Source organism: Protobothrops mucrosquamatus, unplaced genomic scaffold, assembly GCF_001527695.2.
Source record: "Protobothrops mucrosquamatus isolate PMUCROS unplaced genomic scaffold, P.Mucros_1.0 scaffold35, whole genome shotgun sequence".
Taxonomy (NCBI): Eukaryota; Metazoa; Chordata; class Lepidosauria; order Squamata; family Viperidae; genus Protobothrops; species Protobothrops mucrosquamatus.
The window spans coordinates 1,859,437-1,877,870 of record NW_015386419.1 but is presented as its reverse complement, the minus strand read 5'-3'; the positions used below and the strand labels follow the sequence as shown (position 1 = coordinate 1,877,870).

The following is an 18,434-nucleotide window of genomic DNA, read 5'->3' as shown; positions in this document are numbered from 1 at the left end:
AACAATGTAGTGATAAGCACTAGCCTTGAACAAACCAAAAGGAAGATGATAGGATTGCCCTATACACACATAGAACCAATAACAAGATTAACCCCAGACACACACAAGCACCTATGACAAGATTAACCTAGACACACAAAAACTTCATCAACAAGTTATTTCCTTCCCTGGGTGATAGGATTAATCAATCCTGTTGACAGGGAAAAAAACCAAGCTAGGAAATTAAGAAGAACAAACTTCTTACAAATCTCATCAAGACTTAAAATAGGAAAAAGAGTATAAATTGTACCATGTTTTTAGGTGTTTTTTACTAGCTAGTCCAGAAGCCATTGCTGAATCACTTCTCTATCTGGCTTCTGTAATAAAATCCACTTTCTTGCTTCACTCAGTGTCAATTTTTTTTCCTTCGTCCAGCTGAAGGCTTACTTCCAGTTGGAGGAACGAACCTGAGAAATTTCTTTTCACCGCAGAAAACAGATTGTGATATGTCTTTTTATATTTATTTTTACCTATTTTTCCCCTTAAGTCTGAGTCATTCACTGTTCCTTTGTTCTCCATTAATGAAATGCACATTCTCTCTTTTTTCTATTTTTGCTGCTTTTTCTGCAGCTGCAGGAATTGTATCCAGGAAGCAAATACAATGCTTGCTCATGTTATTTGTCCTATAACTGACATGATGCGTTGTGTTTGCGTAAGAGGTTTGGGGCTGTATTCTACTAACGTTTTTATATACTGCATTAAAAATTCTTCATTAGCAGGTTTTGGAAATTTCATTTTCCCAATACGGTGGAAAATATATGGAGTGCCACTCTCATACTGAAAGCTTCGCCCCTCACATTTTTGAGAGAAGGGGTTTTTTTTACATGCAATTGAGCTTAATGATTTGCATAAGTGAGGGACAGGAATTTCTTACCCTTTGGAAAAAAAATTCTGATATCCTCATTCTTTTTTCATTTTTCTTTTGCCTGTTCCTCCTCCTCTCCTTATGGCAGAGAGATACATAATTTCTGTATTGATCTCTTTATCTGCATCTTTTACCCAGGGCTGCTACTAACCTGTAAGGTACCTTTGTACAAAAACTGTTTTGCCACACCTCAGCAGCCCTGTCTCTTCCATTGCCTGGGCCAGGGGTAGGCAACCTTGGCTCTTTTATGACTCGTGGACTTCAATTCCCAGAATTCCTGAGCCAGCACAGCTGGCTCAGGAATTCTGGGAGTTGAAGTCCACGAGTCATAAAAGAGCCAAGGTTGCCTACCCCTGGCCTGGGCTATATAGCCTGTGCAGGAGGCCCTATCCACCACTCCACCTTTTTTGCTGGTGCCAGTGAAGGTATTACAAAGCATGTGGAAAAACCAGGAAGAGGCAGAAGAACACGGGTTAGCCTTTCGTTCCCCCTCCCCCTGCAACATTGTGGTTTCCAGCCTATTTCTACTCAGGGACTACAAGCTGAATTAATCTGCTCCCCCCTCCTCTTTTCATTGATGTTGCTTCTACAACATCCATCTGGAGTCCACCTGTCATGCTTTGGCAATGCACAACTTGCACCTGTTTGGAACAGTCGTACCTATACCCTATCTCGTCCTCTGTTTGTGTCTGCCTTCTTTACCTCTGTGCCTGCTAACTTTCACAGGCGGCTTGCCAGTTTAATGCAAAAAATAATAATAATAATGCTGTGTTTTAAACACATTGTATTTTCTTTTCAAAGGAAAAGTAATCATGTCTGGAGGGCACTAGACTTCTACGCAAAGCTCTAATCATCTGACATGATGAAGAGAGGCGATGGGAAGGGAGAATGAGTGCTGACCTATTGTATTGTGGCTGCTATAGGAGAAAGAACACAAAAAGCAACGTTCAGCTCACCAGTGTTTTGCACGCTGTAGCATCTAATAGCAGCTTAAGAAAAACTGACTTAAGGCAAGGATAACTTTTTATTTTTTTCCCTCCTAACTCTAGCGAATAAGAATATCTTCAAAATAAAATAAATAAAGGAGAGATTTCAGGAATTATGTGAAAATAAATTCATATGAAAAATTATGATTTTAAAATTGTTGTACATTTATAAAATTGTAAGGCTCTATGATGGTGTAAACTGATACATTATTTAATTATTAATACTATATGGTATATTTATATTTTGTGCAAGCCTAATCCCAACAACAGCATTCACTTTATTCACGGAGGGTTGTGACATTCATTTTAAAAGGTTACAGTATTGCACGTTTTGAGATTCCCTGGCCTAAGGCTAGTTTACATTTGAGGTATGAAAGCAGCTGAATGTTATGACAGAACTCAGTTTCATTCTTTGTACAGGGTCAATAATTCTGTCTGGGGAAAAAAAGGTTATTCAAAATATCATTGTGAGTTTAATACCTTTATTTAGATTTTGAAGAGACTTGATTTAAAACTCATCCTATGGTAACATTAAAATTACACACTTACACACACACACAGACAGAGACACACAAAATCCTGAATCCAAGTAAAGTTTACTTATTGAAACTAACCTGAAAGTATGAGGGTGATATTGAGCACAATGAATATTCCACAGAACAATCCAACTCTGAAAGTAGTCCATGCTGGTGCAGGCTGCAGAGGAAACAGAGCAGTTTTTATATAAAATCTCTGTCTTAAGATTTTAAACGATTGTGCTGATATTATCAAGCTTACTGATATATCAGTTTGCAGGCAAACCAGTTATGGAATCCCTTTCTGCCAAGTGAATTCATTTATATACCTGGCGTGCTTATTAATGAAAGTTAATCTTAGACCTAAACTGTATATGGTGAGGATATGAGACTAAATCTCCTGAACTTTTACTTTTACTCAAAAGGAACGACTATCCTGCTGGCAAAGCAATATTGAGGAAGGGGGTGTAGGAGATTACGGCTTTCCTTCCACTGTAATTTTTTTCTTAAGGTTTGTGTCTGAGCTGCTGCTTGTTCCAGTGAGGGGAAAAAATGCTATTATTGGAGCAAATGGCAACACTTTTGGCCTTTTTAATGGATGTAAATAAGTCCAATTTAGGGAGACATACCGAAGCCTTACAAATGCTATAGCCATTTATTTACTCTAAAGTACAAATAAATATTGAGAAGATTGTATTATAATATTGCTTTGTAAAATACTGCAAAGATATTATATGTGGATGTAAGCAACAATACATAAATAAGTAGCCAAAAGGGGATTTTCATAGCACCAGGGAGGGAATTAAATAGTTCAAGACACTGCCAGGTTGTGTGGGCCTTAGCACAGTACTAGTTATACCCCATTATTACTAATAATAAGAATATAATTACTGCTCATTGCTATTTATTTATATCCTGCCTTTACTATTTTTATAAATAACTTGTGGTGGCAAGCATACCTAATATTCCTTCCCTCTCCTACTTTCCCCACAACAACAACCCTATGAGGGGCTGAGAAAGAGTGACTGGCCCAAAGTCACCCAGTCGAGTTTCATGTCTAAGATGGGATTAGAACTCACAGTCTCCCGGTTTTTAGCCTGGTCCCTTAATCATTAGAACAAGTGGGGAAACTGTAATCAACAGTCGTTTCCTCTGTGGCAGGCTTATCCACAGAATCAGTGTTGAATGGAATAAGCATTAAGTAATTGCTCAGTTGTGATTGGCTTGAGGCAGGTATCATTTTTTTAGTGCAGACACTGCTATGCACAGCATTTGATGCCAAGTACTGGTGATGATAAAGCATGATAATGATTTAATGTCAAGAAACTATTCAGCTCTCATGACATGACTGTGTCAATGCTGCTACTGAAAAGGCTTTTTTGAATGGAGAAGCTGACCTGCAACTGTAAAGGTGCTAGGGCCAGGGTCTAATCAAAATCAAAGCAGCAGTTAGGCAATTAAGCCAATGCTGACTGGAAAAAGGAAGCAGTGTTGGAAAAGGAAGGTGGCTCAATTGGCCTCAGTAGACATGAACAAAAGCCATGGACTAAAGGAATATTTTGCTTAAAATGAATGACTAAAATCTCTAAGAATGACTCAGCTATATAAAACCTTCTGTTTTTCTCTTACTGTTGCTGTCTTACAGAGGTATTTGCCTAAGACTTTTCATAGGAATAAACATTAGAGGAAAATATCGAAATAATTAACTGGAACTGGAATGAATAATAGGTCTGAGCTGAGTACGCATGAACTTTTTTATTCTAGCATCCTTTCTATTCTGCCATTATATATTAATGCACTGTCTACTTCCAAGATTTTTGAAGTGGAAGTTACAAAGTAAAGGATAATTCAAGATATGAATTTGATGCCAACTCTTAAATGATGTCCATTTATCCAAGGAAATACAGTGAAGGACCTCTTATATTTCCATCACCTGTGCTGCGCCTAGTGGTGGGACACGTAATCGTTTCATGGCTTTCTGTCGGTCTCCATCTTCCAGTTCATTGGTTACCACTGTCTAAAAAAACACGGATAAAAAGTTATAACTAATAGTTTTTTTTTATATATATATATGAAATAGGTACTAAAAGTTCATCTCCGGTCTCTGATGTACAATCATAGTTGGGATTGGAATTTCCATCACTAAGCAATGTGGTTGTAAAACACAATGCTATGTGACTGCTAGCCACGGCAAACCTGGCAGGCCCAGCTGCCTAACTCCAGACACACAGGGCAGGTAAAGAGTGTGGGGTGCCACAAGGGTAAGGGAGGCACTGAAAGGTCTGGCACAGGCCATGCACAAGTAGGAGAGTGGGTTCTGCAGTGTGGTGCAAGCTCAGGGAGGCCAGGGATAGAGGGTAGAGGTTACATGCATGCATATATCTAACCAGAGGAATGCTGGGGGAAGAATATACTGGAGCTCAGGTGCTTTTTGGCATGCACCACAGCTCTGGGGTTGCGAGAAGCCCCTGAGCTGTAGCACAAAGCCCAACTCCAACCAACAGTGTGGTTCAAAGGGGTTTCTTGGTGTTCTGCAGCTCTGGGGCTGCAAGAAGCCCAGGCCACAGTGCAGCATAAAACCCAGCTTCAGCCCAGCCATGCAAAAGGGCTTTGTGGGGTCCTCAGACTCTGGGGCTACATTAGAAGCCCATGAGCTGCTGCAGAGCACAAAGCCCACTTCTACCAGCACAGCATAAAGGGTCTCTTGTCCCAGGGAAGCTGCAGCCATCCCAGCCTGGTCTCAGTCATTGATACCCTCACCCTATCACCCTGCACTCCAGCCTAGCTTCGCCATCTCCCTCCTCCTGCTGCCGATGAAGCATGCCTGGTCTGTCCGTTTGTGAGGCAGCTGCTGGCCACATTCTTCTCCAGGTATCACTAGGAAAATGCTGTGCACGACCTAAGGAAGAAACCCTCATGCAGCTAGCAGCTGCCTTCCAAGGGCTAGACCTGGTATGCTTGGTCAGCAGCAGGAGCAAGAAGATGGCAAAGCTTAGCCAGAGCATCAGGGGCTGCAGACTGCAGGGGAAGGCAAAAATGTATCGATGGGGGAGACAGGCGGTGGGAGAAAGCCCTGTGGTTGTAAGCGTGGACAGGCTGCCAAGTCTCCAAAGTTTGATCCATTGACCATGGGGGCAAAGCAACAGCTGTAACGTTGGAACTGGTCCCTTCGTTCAGCAGTGCTAAAATTTTGAACACTCACAGAACAAATGGTTGTAAGTCAAATACAACTTGTACTAAAATGACTTTATTTAGTAGGATTTTAATTTCTACGCAATTATAAATAAATATCTGCCATGTTGGCACTAAAACAACCTGGCTCCTGACCACACTATTCCATTCTCCTGGAATTGGCCAAGTTGAGTGTTTTCTGGGAGATTTTATTTCAGTTTGGAAACAAAAGTCGTCAGTAGTGTATTAGGCAATTCATTTCTACAAATAATGGCCCATTTGGGAAGAGTAGATTCTAGAACCATCCCTTAAGTAGTATACTATACTTCTGTTTCAGAGATGAGCTGGTTGATTTTCTTGCAAGTATAGAAAGGAGCCACTTCAACATGAGCCACTCTCCAATCAGCACCTCGTGGTGTCTCCAGGATCTTATCATGTTTCTTCAAAATCTTACGGAACCCTGTGAAATTTAGATTCTAAAGATAAAGATAAAACACAACCATGTTATTTGCTTGGTTTTTGCACATGTTATCCTTTTGTTTGATATCAGGGAATTGGGAAGGGAAATAAATCACCTGGAGGAAGAAACTTTAAAATCGTTTTCTTTTTAAAAAAGAAACATATGTTACATTTTTCTATCCATGATAATAAAGCCAGTGTTTTTTTTCTTTAAAATTAACAAAAAATTAACAAAGCTAGCTTTGAAAAATCATATATTCCCTCATACAATACTGCTGCTGAAGGAGTAACCTCATCTTGTCAATTGCATGTTTACATTAAAATGCCAGAGTTGCTTGTAATCCACATTTGGTTGTCTTTCAGTTTTATACATAGTGATGCATAAAATTGATTGTCACTAACAGTAACTCCATACTTCATACAGACTTCATATAGACAAAAACAGAGGATTTGAAACAAGCTGACATTCCCAATTCACTGACTGATGAACACATTTTAGAACACCTGGCATATAAAGTGCTGTTTACTGGGAATAATTATCAGAAAAAATGAATATTTAAAGAAGAAAGTTATGGGATTATCAGGGGAAAAAACAAATAAAGAATTAAAAATTAAGTATATGGAAATCTTCATTTGTTTTTAACGCATTGTTAATAAATGGGAATTAATTAAAACACTGATAGAAAAATCTATTGTTATTTTAAGCCTATGGCACATTATATTACGTTTAATCACCAGGTACATGGAAAAGTGTGACTTATTTTAAAGGTGTAATTTATTTTAAAGATAACACCGAGTATATGTGTGTATATTTATATTTATTTAATTTTTTAAAAGAGTGCAATTAAATTTAAGAAAAACTCAATAGTTTGTGGCATTATATATAACAGTAAACTATATCATTGTATAATTATTATATACTAATATATAATTTAAAAAATAAACCTAACCTGTTGTAGAAACAAAACTATATGGTAAAATAACATATATATCAAAATCAACCTAAATTTAAAAAAATAAAAGGGGGAAAATCATGTAAGATAGGAGGGAAAAGCTCCCTTATAAACTGAACATCCAAAAGATAATATTATTTGGAAAATGATCTCATTTAGGCTAGGTTGGTAAGTTCATTTCCAAATCTAAAACAAAACAAAGAACAGAATCAAAATATGGTGCTTACAAGAAAAGTTACAACAGCTCTACTGAAATTATTTTCAATTAAATCATGCCTGGAGTGATTTCATAATGGAGCTCAGTAGGATAGAAAAGCATGGAAACAATTTGGAGATGGGAAGAAGAAACTAATATATTAATGATATATATTATCTTTAATAAGAAATTCTAATTATTCTCTCCTGAAGAAACCCAGCAATCTGCCTCCCTTCTCCCACGAGAGCTATACCTTGTTAACAAGCCTAAATGAAAAAATAAATTAAGTCACAATTTCAGGCATAGATTTTTATTTCTGGGTTGAATAACTTTGATTGCTCTGGGAATAATTACAACTTCTGACAAACCTCAGCGACATTAAGTGTTTGACAAGTCTAGTGCTACATCACACTGTTGTATTCTTGCCAGAATCTTTCTATTCCAATTATATATTTTGAGCAATAAAGAGTTAATCACGAAGAACATTAAACTGTAGGACTTCTGTGAGAAGAGAAATTAAAAAAGTAACTGCTTCCCGAACAATCCATATGGTATGGAATATTACCAGACATAAAAGATCATAGAGCTTTTCCTCAACCTCTCTCTCCCCAGAATATTTATTTGGACACTGATGATTTTTTTCCTTTTTGTCAAATAAAGATGTGGTAACTAACCAGTGCTAGAGGGTAAAGGACAAATTAACTAGTTATATAAATGATGGTCTATTGATAGAAAGTCAATCTCTTTAATTCAAAGAAATTTTTAGCATGCACTAGAGACTATATGTATCATTGCTAGGAAAAGGTATTCCATTATTTGCAACCACATGATTTTCACACCCATTATAAGCCAGCTGAATGTTTTTGTGCCAATGCAGATGTTTCTGTGTCTACACCAAAATGTGGCAACCTGTGGCCAAGAAGATGCATGTCCCCATAACATGTTTCGTATTACTCCAGATAGCAACTGCAAAATTAGCCTAATACCTAGTTTTTCAAATCTTGGTTGGAAGCAAAAGAAGATTTTGCTAGTCATCAGGTAAATTTAAAGCAAAAAAGAGAAAATGTGTCTGAACTGATCTAATGAGTGAAATGGCACATTGGAAATTAAACACTTCATATAACCAATAGCTATATATGCTGAACCAAATAAAAAGTAATTTGGTTGCAAAAATTCCGGCAAATCTCACTCTAATCACAATTAATTCCACCTTAATCACTAGAAACATCCTTTAATGATATGACCAATACCTGATAATTCTGCAGTAAGATGAGGCTGAGGTAGAACTCACTGAAGGCCAGTTTCAGATCTTTGATGTTCCTATGCTGAACTCGTTCCTCATGAGACAGATGGAAGACAGGCATTTTTCGTTGCCGCAGGGTAGTAAGACCACTGGTTTCCTTTTGTGCGTCCAAAGTTGACTGCAATTCATTCTGTAGCGTAGCAAATCTGCGCTGAGCTTCTGCCAGTTTTTCTATAGAATGAAAATACAGAATTATGCTCATGTATTATATTAAGTAAGCTCAACATAAATAACATGGATCATGTTGCTGTTCCCCAAAAGGAGCAGGTCAATAGCCAGTTGTCATTTGATTTTTTCCCCCTATAAGATGATGTTGGTGAGGTTCATCTAACTACAGTGGGGATGGGGATAACTAATTCATAATGAATAATGCAAGTATATCTAGTTAAGAATCTTGTAAACGTACAACTTTAAGTGATGATATAAATAAAATGTATCTGTCTGATACTTCAATAACTTGGTTGCTCTTTTCTGCAATCTCAGGAATGCATACACTTTTCAAGGTGTTATATGTCATTGTTTATTCACATACCAACAATGGTCTACTGTACTTCTTCATAGACAAACAGATCATACAAAACATCAGAAAAAGCACTGCTGAAAAATTATTTCTCCACTTTGTCACTCAGAGCTATAGTTTAATGAGAGTTTAAATGCTATCTTTTGACCATTGGGTTAAACAAGGTTTATTATATGTAAGAATATATTATTTATTATATGTAAAAATAATATCTCTACATTTTTCAATTTCCTTTGATTTCATTGTTTACATTTACGTCATCTCCTTATCATCCCTGAATAAATACATGATTGCAACTTAAAGGAAACTTTATGACTTTGAGTCAGTCACTCACTGTCAGCCCAACCCACAGGATTGTTGCTGTGAGGAAAATAGGAGGAGGATCTCCATCTTGAGTAATTTATAAAAATAATAAAAGCAGGATAGAGACAGACAGACAGACAGACACACAGACAGACAGACAGACAGACAGACAGACAGATTAAAAAGGATTGCCATCCAAGACTGTGTATGCCATAAAAAAAACTTTAAACATATGATAACTATTATTTCACATAATGGGCATCCATAAAAAAATCTAGCATTTTCAGTGCAACACAATATAACAAGGGTGTCAAACTTGATTTCATTGGCTACATCAGCATTGTGGTTGCCCTCGGGGGGCCGGGTGGGTGTGGCCCGCTCAATGTCGCTTGCATTGGGGGGCCTATGTGGGAGGATCTGTGGGTCTCTGGTCTAGGGGGCAGGAGCTGGGGCCTGGTCCACCAGAGGAGCCTTGCTGTCCCTCTGGGGCCAGGTGAGGGGACCCCAGACAGCGGTGTGGGCTATTTGGGGCCATGTGCGGTGGGGCACGGGTGCCAGGCCTGGTCCTCAAGCTCCTGGGGTGCCGGGACTCCATGACCCGGTCCAGCACCGCTTCCTGGGGGGCACCCGGCTGCATGTGGGACAGCTCTGGGGCTAGGCTCAAGCAGAGCTTCCCACCCTTCCCATTTGCCAAAACTGTCAGGGGTGTGGTGGGAGGCTCGTCCTGTGTGTGTGGCAGAGGTGGAGGACAAAATTGGACGGCGAGGGATGAGCGGGCAGGGGTCGCAGCGTGGCAGTAATAGTGACCAGCTGGGTGGCCCCACCGTCCCTCTTTGCATGCCTGTACTTCCCGCAGCGCTTGGACCCACCTGCACTGTGAGGGCTACGGGACCCCAGGGTGCACCGGCTGCGGCTGCTGCCAGGCATTGGCAGGCTGCGGCTGCTGCCAGGCATTGCCAGCCCTCTTGCACTTGCCATGTCCTGTGCATACGCCTGGGGCTGCGCCCGGCTGAGCCGGACTAGGCCAGGGCCAGGGCGGTGGGACTGGTCCCTTGCTGTTTCTGGGGCGGCCCCGTGGGCTGGATCTGGGCCCATCACGGGCCCGGATCCAGTCCGCAATCTTTGAGTTTGACATTTCTGCAATATATCTTTTTTAAAATATAACAAAAATAATTATTTAGGATAAGAAACATATTCCTTGAGGTTCAGCCATTCCTTATTCTCCTTTTAGGATGGCTGAAAGCTAATCAGAAATTTAGTTTTATACTAAATACATCATAATATTCCACTTTAGGAAAATTCTAGCTAATTTAAAATATGCTTTGGTTAAATAAGTTAGGATTGTGAGCTTAGTTTCTTCTACTGACCAAAGCTATATATTCTTGACTTGTTCCTGGCAGAGTAAAAGTAAAAGCTTCTTAAACAGGGTAAGATAAGATGAACTCCTGCAGAACATGGTACATAGCCTTGATACGGCAATTGCCTCAATATGGCAATTGCCTCTTAGGAATCTGATAGACCAAAATATGTCTTACCTGAATAAAAAGTGTTGATTTTGGCAAGCTCCTTCTCACAAGTTTGGAAAAACTTTTCTTCAAACTTGGCAAAATATCTCTTTACAGTATCTTCATCTGTGACTGGGGAGATAGAAAAAAATAGTTTATAAAAAGTTTATTAAAATCCATTCTGATATTAATCTTAGTTTTCTCAATTAATATCTATGTAATCTTTTGTCTGGAGGCAAGCCATTTCTTGGAATCAACAACATTGACAAAAATTAAATCATCAAGATTCCTTGAAGAAAAGAAATCCCTTGAAATGTTAATGGGTATTTCTTTTAGTTTTTTTATTACAATTATTTAACAGTACCTATTAAAAATCAAGGAGTTGGCAATACAATAATTGTTGTGGGAAAATTTTCTCCTTTATTTGTTTTAATAATAGAGATCAGAATATTTGTCAATAGAGGAACAAATTGCAATTTATAACCGAGATAACCACTCTAGTGGGTGAGCATTGTATTCCTTTTCTTTTTATCCTGCAAATTATTCAAGGGTTTTTCTATTGTCATAATTATACAATCATAAATTATAGCAGACTCAATAAGCAATTAGAACAGTACCATATCTTGTTACTTAAATTCACAAAGCCATTATCATTTAAGCATTTATTAAACTGGGTTATTTCCATTTCTATTACTGTATCAATGCATAATACAACACAGAGATATTTTATATATATTTATATCTCCATTTCAAAGCTATGGTTAAGCTATTTAGGATGTATTTTACAATTTATTTTCTGGGGGAAATTTAAAAACTACACAAATCTGATCAAGTTACTATTGCAAACATCTCATACAGCAGGAAACAAGATGTGGTCAAGCTAAGTTTATATAATTTTTGCAATAAGGGTGTAAAACTTCTTCACAGAGGAAAAACAAATCTGATATATATTGAAATGGCTTAAACATTTTGATAAAATGGATACCATACTATTTAATATTTAACTAGGACACCTTAACTAGCATGATACAAATTTTCCTCTCTTGTAATTGAAAACAAACCTCTAAACCATGACCTCTGATTTATTGCCACTGGATCTGCCACTGGTGGAATTTAGAATTTATGCAATATGATTGATGACTACTCAGGAATACATTCTACTGAATTTAAAGGAACCTATTCCCAGGCAAATAGTTTATAAGGCTGCTGCCTAATAAATGAATAAACAATATTTCAAGGAATGATTATGCTTTCCTCTTAAGAAAATGCACAGTATTTCAATTAATCATAAAACATAATAGATACCATCAATTTAATGCCATATTATACACACCTTAAAAAGATTACAATAAAAAATTTATCAGAGCAATTAGTAAGAAGTACTGTGAAATAAATAGGTAAATGTATATCTGAAAATTTCAAAGTAACAGCTCTTTAATTTTGAGTGGAGAAGGCAGTCTATGACTACAAAAAAGCCTTGCAAATCTCCCGTTATCAATGGGTCAAAGGGCAGGACCTCATGTATTAATTATAAAGCCAAGGCTGACTCTAATGGATGCAGGCAATCCTTCTGATAAGCTAGTCTCAAAACATTCAGGGTCTAAAGGTCAGTACCCACACCAGCTTTCCCCACACCAGAAAGAGTGGACTTCAAACGTCAGAACTGCTAGCCACCGTACTTATTGGTGAGAAGTATAGGAGGGCTTGAATCCAACTAATATGATGGCTTCAGGATGGTTTTAAAGAGGGGGTAAAGGATTTGAAAGTAACAAGGAAACACCATGAGGAACTGTAGTAGTAGAAACACCAGAGGAATGAACAGTTCCCTAATCTTATTGAACACACCAAGATAGTGGCAGTTCAATCAAGCTTCTCTTTTAATGTTTTCCATTCGTCAGATTTGTTCTGATAGCAATCCAACCCAACCCTCTTGATGGGCTGAAAGTTGAAAGTTGATAAGTATAAAATGTATGCTGTCACCAAGGGGAAAGAAAGCAGAGCACTGAGTGATGGCAGTGGTGGTATTTGGGGAGCAAGTAAAGTGGTGGCAAGAATGGGCAGACTCACAAATCCAGTTTCAATAAACTCAAATAGCAACTCACAAAGCAGCCGATACAGGTAAAAAGTACTCCTTCCCACAGACATCTTCCTTCTGTTCAATATTCTGAGAAGGGATAATTTGTTTGTCTCAACATGATTGCAAATAGCTTTTTTGAAAAACTTTGCAGAACTCTGTTATGGGTGGGTATGTTCTATATCAGTGGTTCTCAACCTTTTTAATGCCGCGACCCCAACCGGTCGTAAGTCAAGGACTAAACCGGTCATAAGTCGAGGACTAAACCGGCCGTAAGTTGAGGACTAAACCGGCCGTAAGTCGAGGACTAAGCCGGTCGTAAGTCGAGGACTAAACTGGTCGTAAGTCGAGGACTACCCAACCGGTCGTAAGTCGAGGACTTTCCTTGCCCGGGAGCGCCGCACATGCGTGGTTCCGCCCCCTGCGCCGGCCGAGGCGTAGCTGGCAAGCGGCAGAGACGGAGCAGGCCGACCACCAGCTGGCCCAGCCCAAGGGAGGTAAGGCACCCGCTGGAAAAGGGGGAAAAAATGGCGGACAAAAAAAATGGCGGACAGCCTTGCTTGGCGACCCCCATGAAATGGTCGATCGACCCCAAATGGGGTCCCGATCCACAGGTTGAGAACCACTGTTCTATATCCACACTGAAGAGGAACTGACTGGTTTAGGAGACAGTTTGCTAAACTAAAGGTTACAATATGTAGCTTCTTAACTAAAATCTCATGAACGCTTTTAATATGTAGGTGTAATAGATGTAAAATCATTTATGCTGTATCTGGAAACAGTTGAGAAGGTCTTATCATTTATTGCTTTCAAGCTCTGGAAGCCCTTCTTGTCAACAGAAGCTAGACTAGCTTCATTTTACATCATTTTGTAAAGGCAGCCTCCTAAATTCATATTAAGATGAACTTTTGATCTTTAAACTGATATTAGTATGCTGAAATACATTTTAATCATCAACAATAACAATAACAATAACAATAATAATAGTTGGAAGGGACCTTGGAGGTCTTCTAGTCCAACCCCCTGCTCAAGCAGGAAACCCCATACCATTTGACAAATGGTTGTCCAGTCTCTTCTTAAAAACTTCTGTAGCTGCTGTTGATTTCTTATTTTATCAATATCTTTTTAATTGATTTGTATTTATAGTATGTTAACATATTTTACCTTGCATTTTATGGCTATTAATTAAAGTACATAAAGGATATCATTAAAATATATATTTTGAGAACATCTCTCTGGCATCAGAGTCCACCTAGTAAGCACACATTTGCAACTAATAATTTATCAGCTATACGCCTCTATGTTCCCCTTACTCCAGTTCTCTTACCTTCTATCAATTATATTATATCAAGTTGGTATTAACATTTAGCAATATTTTTCCCCAGGATGATCTGTCCTTAACCTGGTGCTTCAGATCTTACAATTGAGCCCATCCACCTTACTGATGGTCATCCTCGTTTTCTTTTTGCATCCATCTGTCCCAACATTAGAAACTGCTCAAGAAAACCTGATATTTGCATGATGTGTCCAAAATGTAGCAAACTGAGCCAGATACTTTATACCCTGAGTGAGAACTTTGGATTGATATGGTCTATGATATATTTGTTTCTTGGCTATCTATGGTATCCTCAGGAGAATTCTCTAACATCCAGGTTCAAAAGCTCCAATACTCTATCTCGCTTCTTCAAAGTCCAACTTTTGCTTCCATAAAGTATCACAAGGAAACTAGTGCTTGTGCTATTCTGATCTTTGCAATTATGGACATACACAATCTGAACATTGTTTCCAAGCTCTTCATTGCTATGCTATCATGTCCTAGTCTGTGATATAAAGATATAGCCAAAAGTGTTGATACTCCTTCACTCTCTCATTTGGAAATTATTAAACTAATTAATTTGTTAAAAATGGGAAAGCTCCAGGCAGTGACTTGATACTTACCAAACTATTAAAAAGCAACTCTGCATACTAACTCAAATGAATTAGAAGAAGCTCCGAAGCAAACATTCAAAACCAACTGGATTATAACACAGGAGTTTGATTATTTATCTCTTTTTAGAAAACATGTTCAAACTGTAATATTAGAAAAATAATTGAAGAAAATAACATTTCCCTAAAAAGCAAAATTATATTATGCTAGTTCTAAAGATTCACAGTTTTACAATAAAACTACATCCTTGTCTGAATGAAAAAAAGTTTTTGGAAAAACAAAATGCAAAGGAGAAACATTTCTCAGAAATGCAGCATTAATTTGAAAAGTTCATTTCACAACTGGGAGGAAAAAAAATGTTTTCAAGAGACACTCTGTCCAGTCCTATTGTTACAAGTACAAAAGTAAGCTGTAAACAGCAACTAACTTCAGCATATTTGCAAAGATATTAGTTAAGCCAGGCTGGAACCCTTCACGAAAAACAAAATCTTGAACTTCTACCAAATTCCTCCCCCTGCTTAACTTGATTAAGACTTTTATTCCTCTTTTCATATTTTCATGAACAATAATCAAATGGATATGATATTTAACTTATGCAGAATATTGTTACTCAAATATTATTATCCTTGTTCAATTTTCAGTATAATTATTCGCAACCAAAGCAAGACCTATTTTATCCCAAATCTCTAATAGTTATAAATTATAAGTGTACAAAACTGTCTTCAAACTACAGAGAAGCTAACACACATCAAGTCTGAGCAAACCATGTCACCTAATATCAAGATCTTGTTAAAAGAGAATAGAGTCACCATTTCAAATATTTTGAAAACACTTTGGAATATACCAAATCAATTGTCTTTAAAACCATCATCTGGATAGAGGTCATTTTCTAGAAACAGAAGCCTTTTTCTTGTTAAAGAAAAATCCAACCTAGAAGGAGAAATTTTCTGACAGTGAGAATAATTGATCAGTAGAACAACTTGTCTCCTGGGGTTGTGGGTGCTCCATCACTGGAGGTTTTGGACTCCTTTTCCAAACTCTTTTCAGAAATCTATGGGAGTGAATTCAGAGCCCAATATTTTTAGATTAGATTAGATTATATAACCTTTATTGTCATTTTTTTTACTGTGGACACAATGGCACACATTAAAAATGAAATTTAGTTGCTTGCTGTCAAAGTGTACACATACATACACAACACACATTTAAACATACTTTATGCAACATATGGATAGACCTACACCCTTACATATACGTAACATATAAATATTAATCACTCTTTTCCAATATCTCTTTTACCTATTATTTTAACAAGTGCCACATATCACACGTGATATGAAATAACACATTTTGAACAATTACTTTTGCACTGCTATATCTTAATAGAAAATCCAGTATTATGTTTGTAATCCTGCACTGCAAATACTTAACCTAAACTTTTTCTTCCTTATAAACTTCATAGCAATCATAATACTCTAAAGGAAAATTGTTTGCATTTGTAAGCTATTTTATACATATTTATGAACTCCAGTTTTGCTATATTTAATAGTTAATCTGAGAAAATTTCAAGGTAGCTTAGCAAATATTTTCAGAAATCCATGGAGGATTTTAGCAAGTCATTATTATCTTTCTGAACAAGACACTCAGGTCCGCTATAGCTCATGGTGCATCTGCAAGAATCACAAACACCAACAATTTTTTAATTAACTGAAACCAGACTAATTTTAGTACCTTAGACTGGTTGCATCTATAATTTTAACCAATCAAGCCACTTTAAATGTGATCTATGGTGGCCTTGAAAATTAAGCTTATCATGAAATTGCTTTTTTTTTTAACTCTGGTTAGATGGCATTCTTAGTCAGACTGTTCCTTTTATTGCTACTAGTACAGCCGAGATGCAGTCAAGAACAATCTCTTAATCTGTTAAGTAATTTATATTAGTAGAAGTGCAACATTGTTGGATAGAGGAAAGGAAGCTACAAAGGCAAGCACATTTAGAGATGACCAACAATCATCTTCACTGATTGGTTCAGTAGATAACATTCTTTCATAGCAAAAAAAAAACAAAACAAACCTCACAAGGAAAATGGCTTAGTATTAATAACATGTAAAAAAGCAACTCTCTAGCTGATATATGGCAGCAACTCTGACATTTACTGATACTATAGTTACAAGAAAGAATACTTCATTTCTTTCTCTGAATGTGTGTTTTAACTGTGTTTGATCTTTATTTTGATCTTTTTTTTTTTGAGGCTTCTATCACTTCTCAGGCCTGTAACTGGAAGTGAAACGACTGGAGATGCAGTTCTGAAACAACTTTGAAAATGTCCATAAAAAAGAAAGATCAAGAAACCAATGTTATCAAATTCCTTCATTACATGTACCTCCTTAAGAAAATTTGATTGGAAAAGGAAGCTCAGGTTTTCTGCCTCTCTTATTGATTAGGCTGTGATTCTCTCTAGGATAGCAAAAAATAAAGTTTCATCAGAAAGGACTGGATTTATTTTGACAATGTGACTGTGAAAATATTGTGAGCTGATTTACTATATTGTTGAGCCGATTTACTATATTTAAACAAATACTGTAAAAATAAGAGATAAAATGCAATCAAATCAAATGAAAGTGACAGAACTTTTGTTTCTCTATTGAACAGTCAAAGACACCGGGTAAAGACTTGTATAATGAAATGGTTAGATAACTGGGTCAGGAAAATGATAATTCCCAGGAATTTATCTAAATATTAATCATCCCATAATATACTCCACAACATTTCTGCACACATAAAATGTATAATATTCTTTCCTTTGGCATGTGTAAACATGGGACAGAGGACACAAACCTGTGAAATATGGATAAACAAGCACAAATTTCAAATACAAATATTAAGCACTAAATCATTTGCGAAATGGAACAAGCTATGAAATGGCTTTTAAAGCAATCACTCTCTTCTACGTCAGCTAAGAAAAAGACTCTCTTGACCTATCAATATTAGGAAACCTTTGTGTGAGAGAAAAAAATCTGCTTTCAACCTCAGGAAATGCTCATATGCCTTCACTCAACAGAGGCATAATTACACTACAATGCCTATATGAGGATACAAAGTCTGCAACATTAACATATACTAGATCTGGGAAATGCACCAACCGTAACTTAAAATGGTTATTTCAAATTTGAAAGAGGTATTTTGAATTCAATTTTTTTCAGATTCAAAATATATTACACACCCCCAATTCCTAGACAAATTGACTCAAATTAGATATTTTAAAATATCATCATTCCTTTTGAGTGGATGGATAATAAGCGGAAAACACCTCTTAATAACATAATTGAGCTGTTGCTGAGGAAAGCTTGAAAAACTGAGATTGAACTGGGAATTAAGAAACCTTAAAATTGCTTTACCTATCTAAATTATATTCTGGTTGAATTTTTAGTGACAATATATTTGTAGATCAGAAAATAAAAAAAACTACATATGTTTGTAGATTGTTATGAGATGTCAAATGCATATCCAATGCCCATTATCCAGAATGTTGGGTTCAATTGTACAAAAGTCCAATACTACTTTAATATACTGCTAGAAAATATATTTTGTGCTAATAAATTAAAAGAAAAGCAAGC

At 37.1% G+C, this 18,434-nt stretch overlaps 1 protein-coding gene across 2 annotated transcripts in view; it reads right to left on the bottom strand.

Annotated features, from left to right (window-relative positions):
• The window catches only part of XPR1 (xenotropic and polytropic retrovirus receptor 1), an 84,610-nt gene that overhangs the window by 37,340 nt on the left and 28,836 nt on the right, over window positions 1-18,434 (bottom strand). For both annotated transcript variants that reach the window (XM_015811273.1, XM_015811274.1), the window contains exons 3-7: window positions 10,846-10,947; window positions 8,435-8,658; window positions 5,903-6,052; window positions 4,339-4,422; window positions 2,505-2,586 (exon numbers count right to left, since the gene is read on the bottom strand). In XM_015811273.1, coding sequence (XP_015666759.1) covers window positions 2,505-2,586; window positions 4,339-4,422; window positions 5,903-6,052; window positions 8,435-8,658; window positions 10,846-10,947 — 642 coding nt within the window. The remainder of the gene's footprint in view (window positions 1-2,504; window positions 2,587-4,338; window positions 4,423-5,902; window positions 6,053-8,434; window positions 8,659-10,845; window positions 10,948-18,434) is intronic.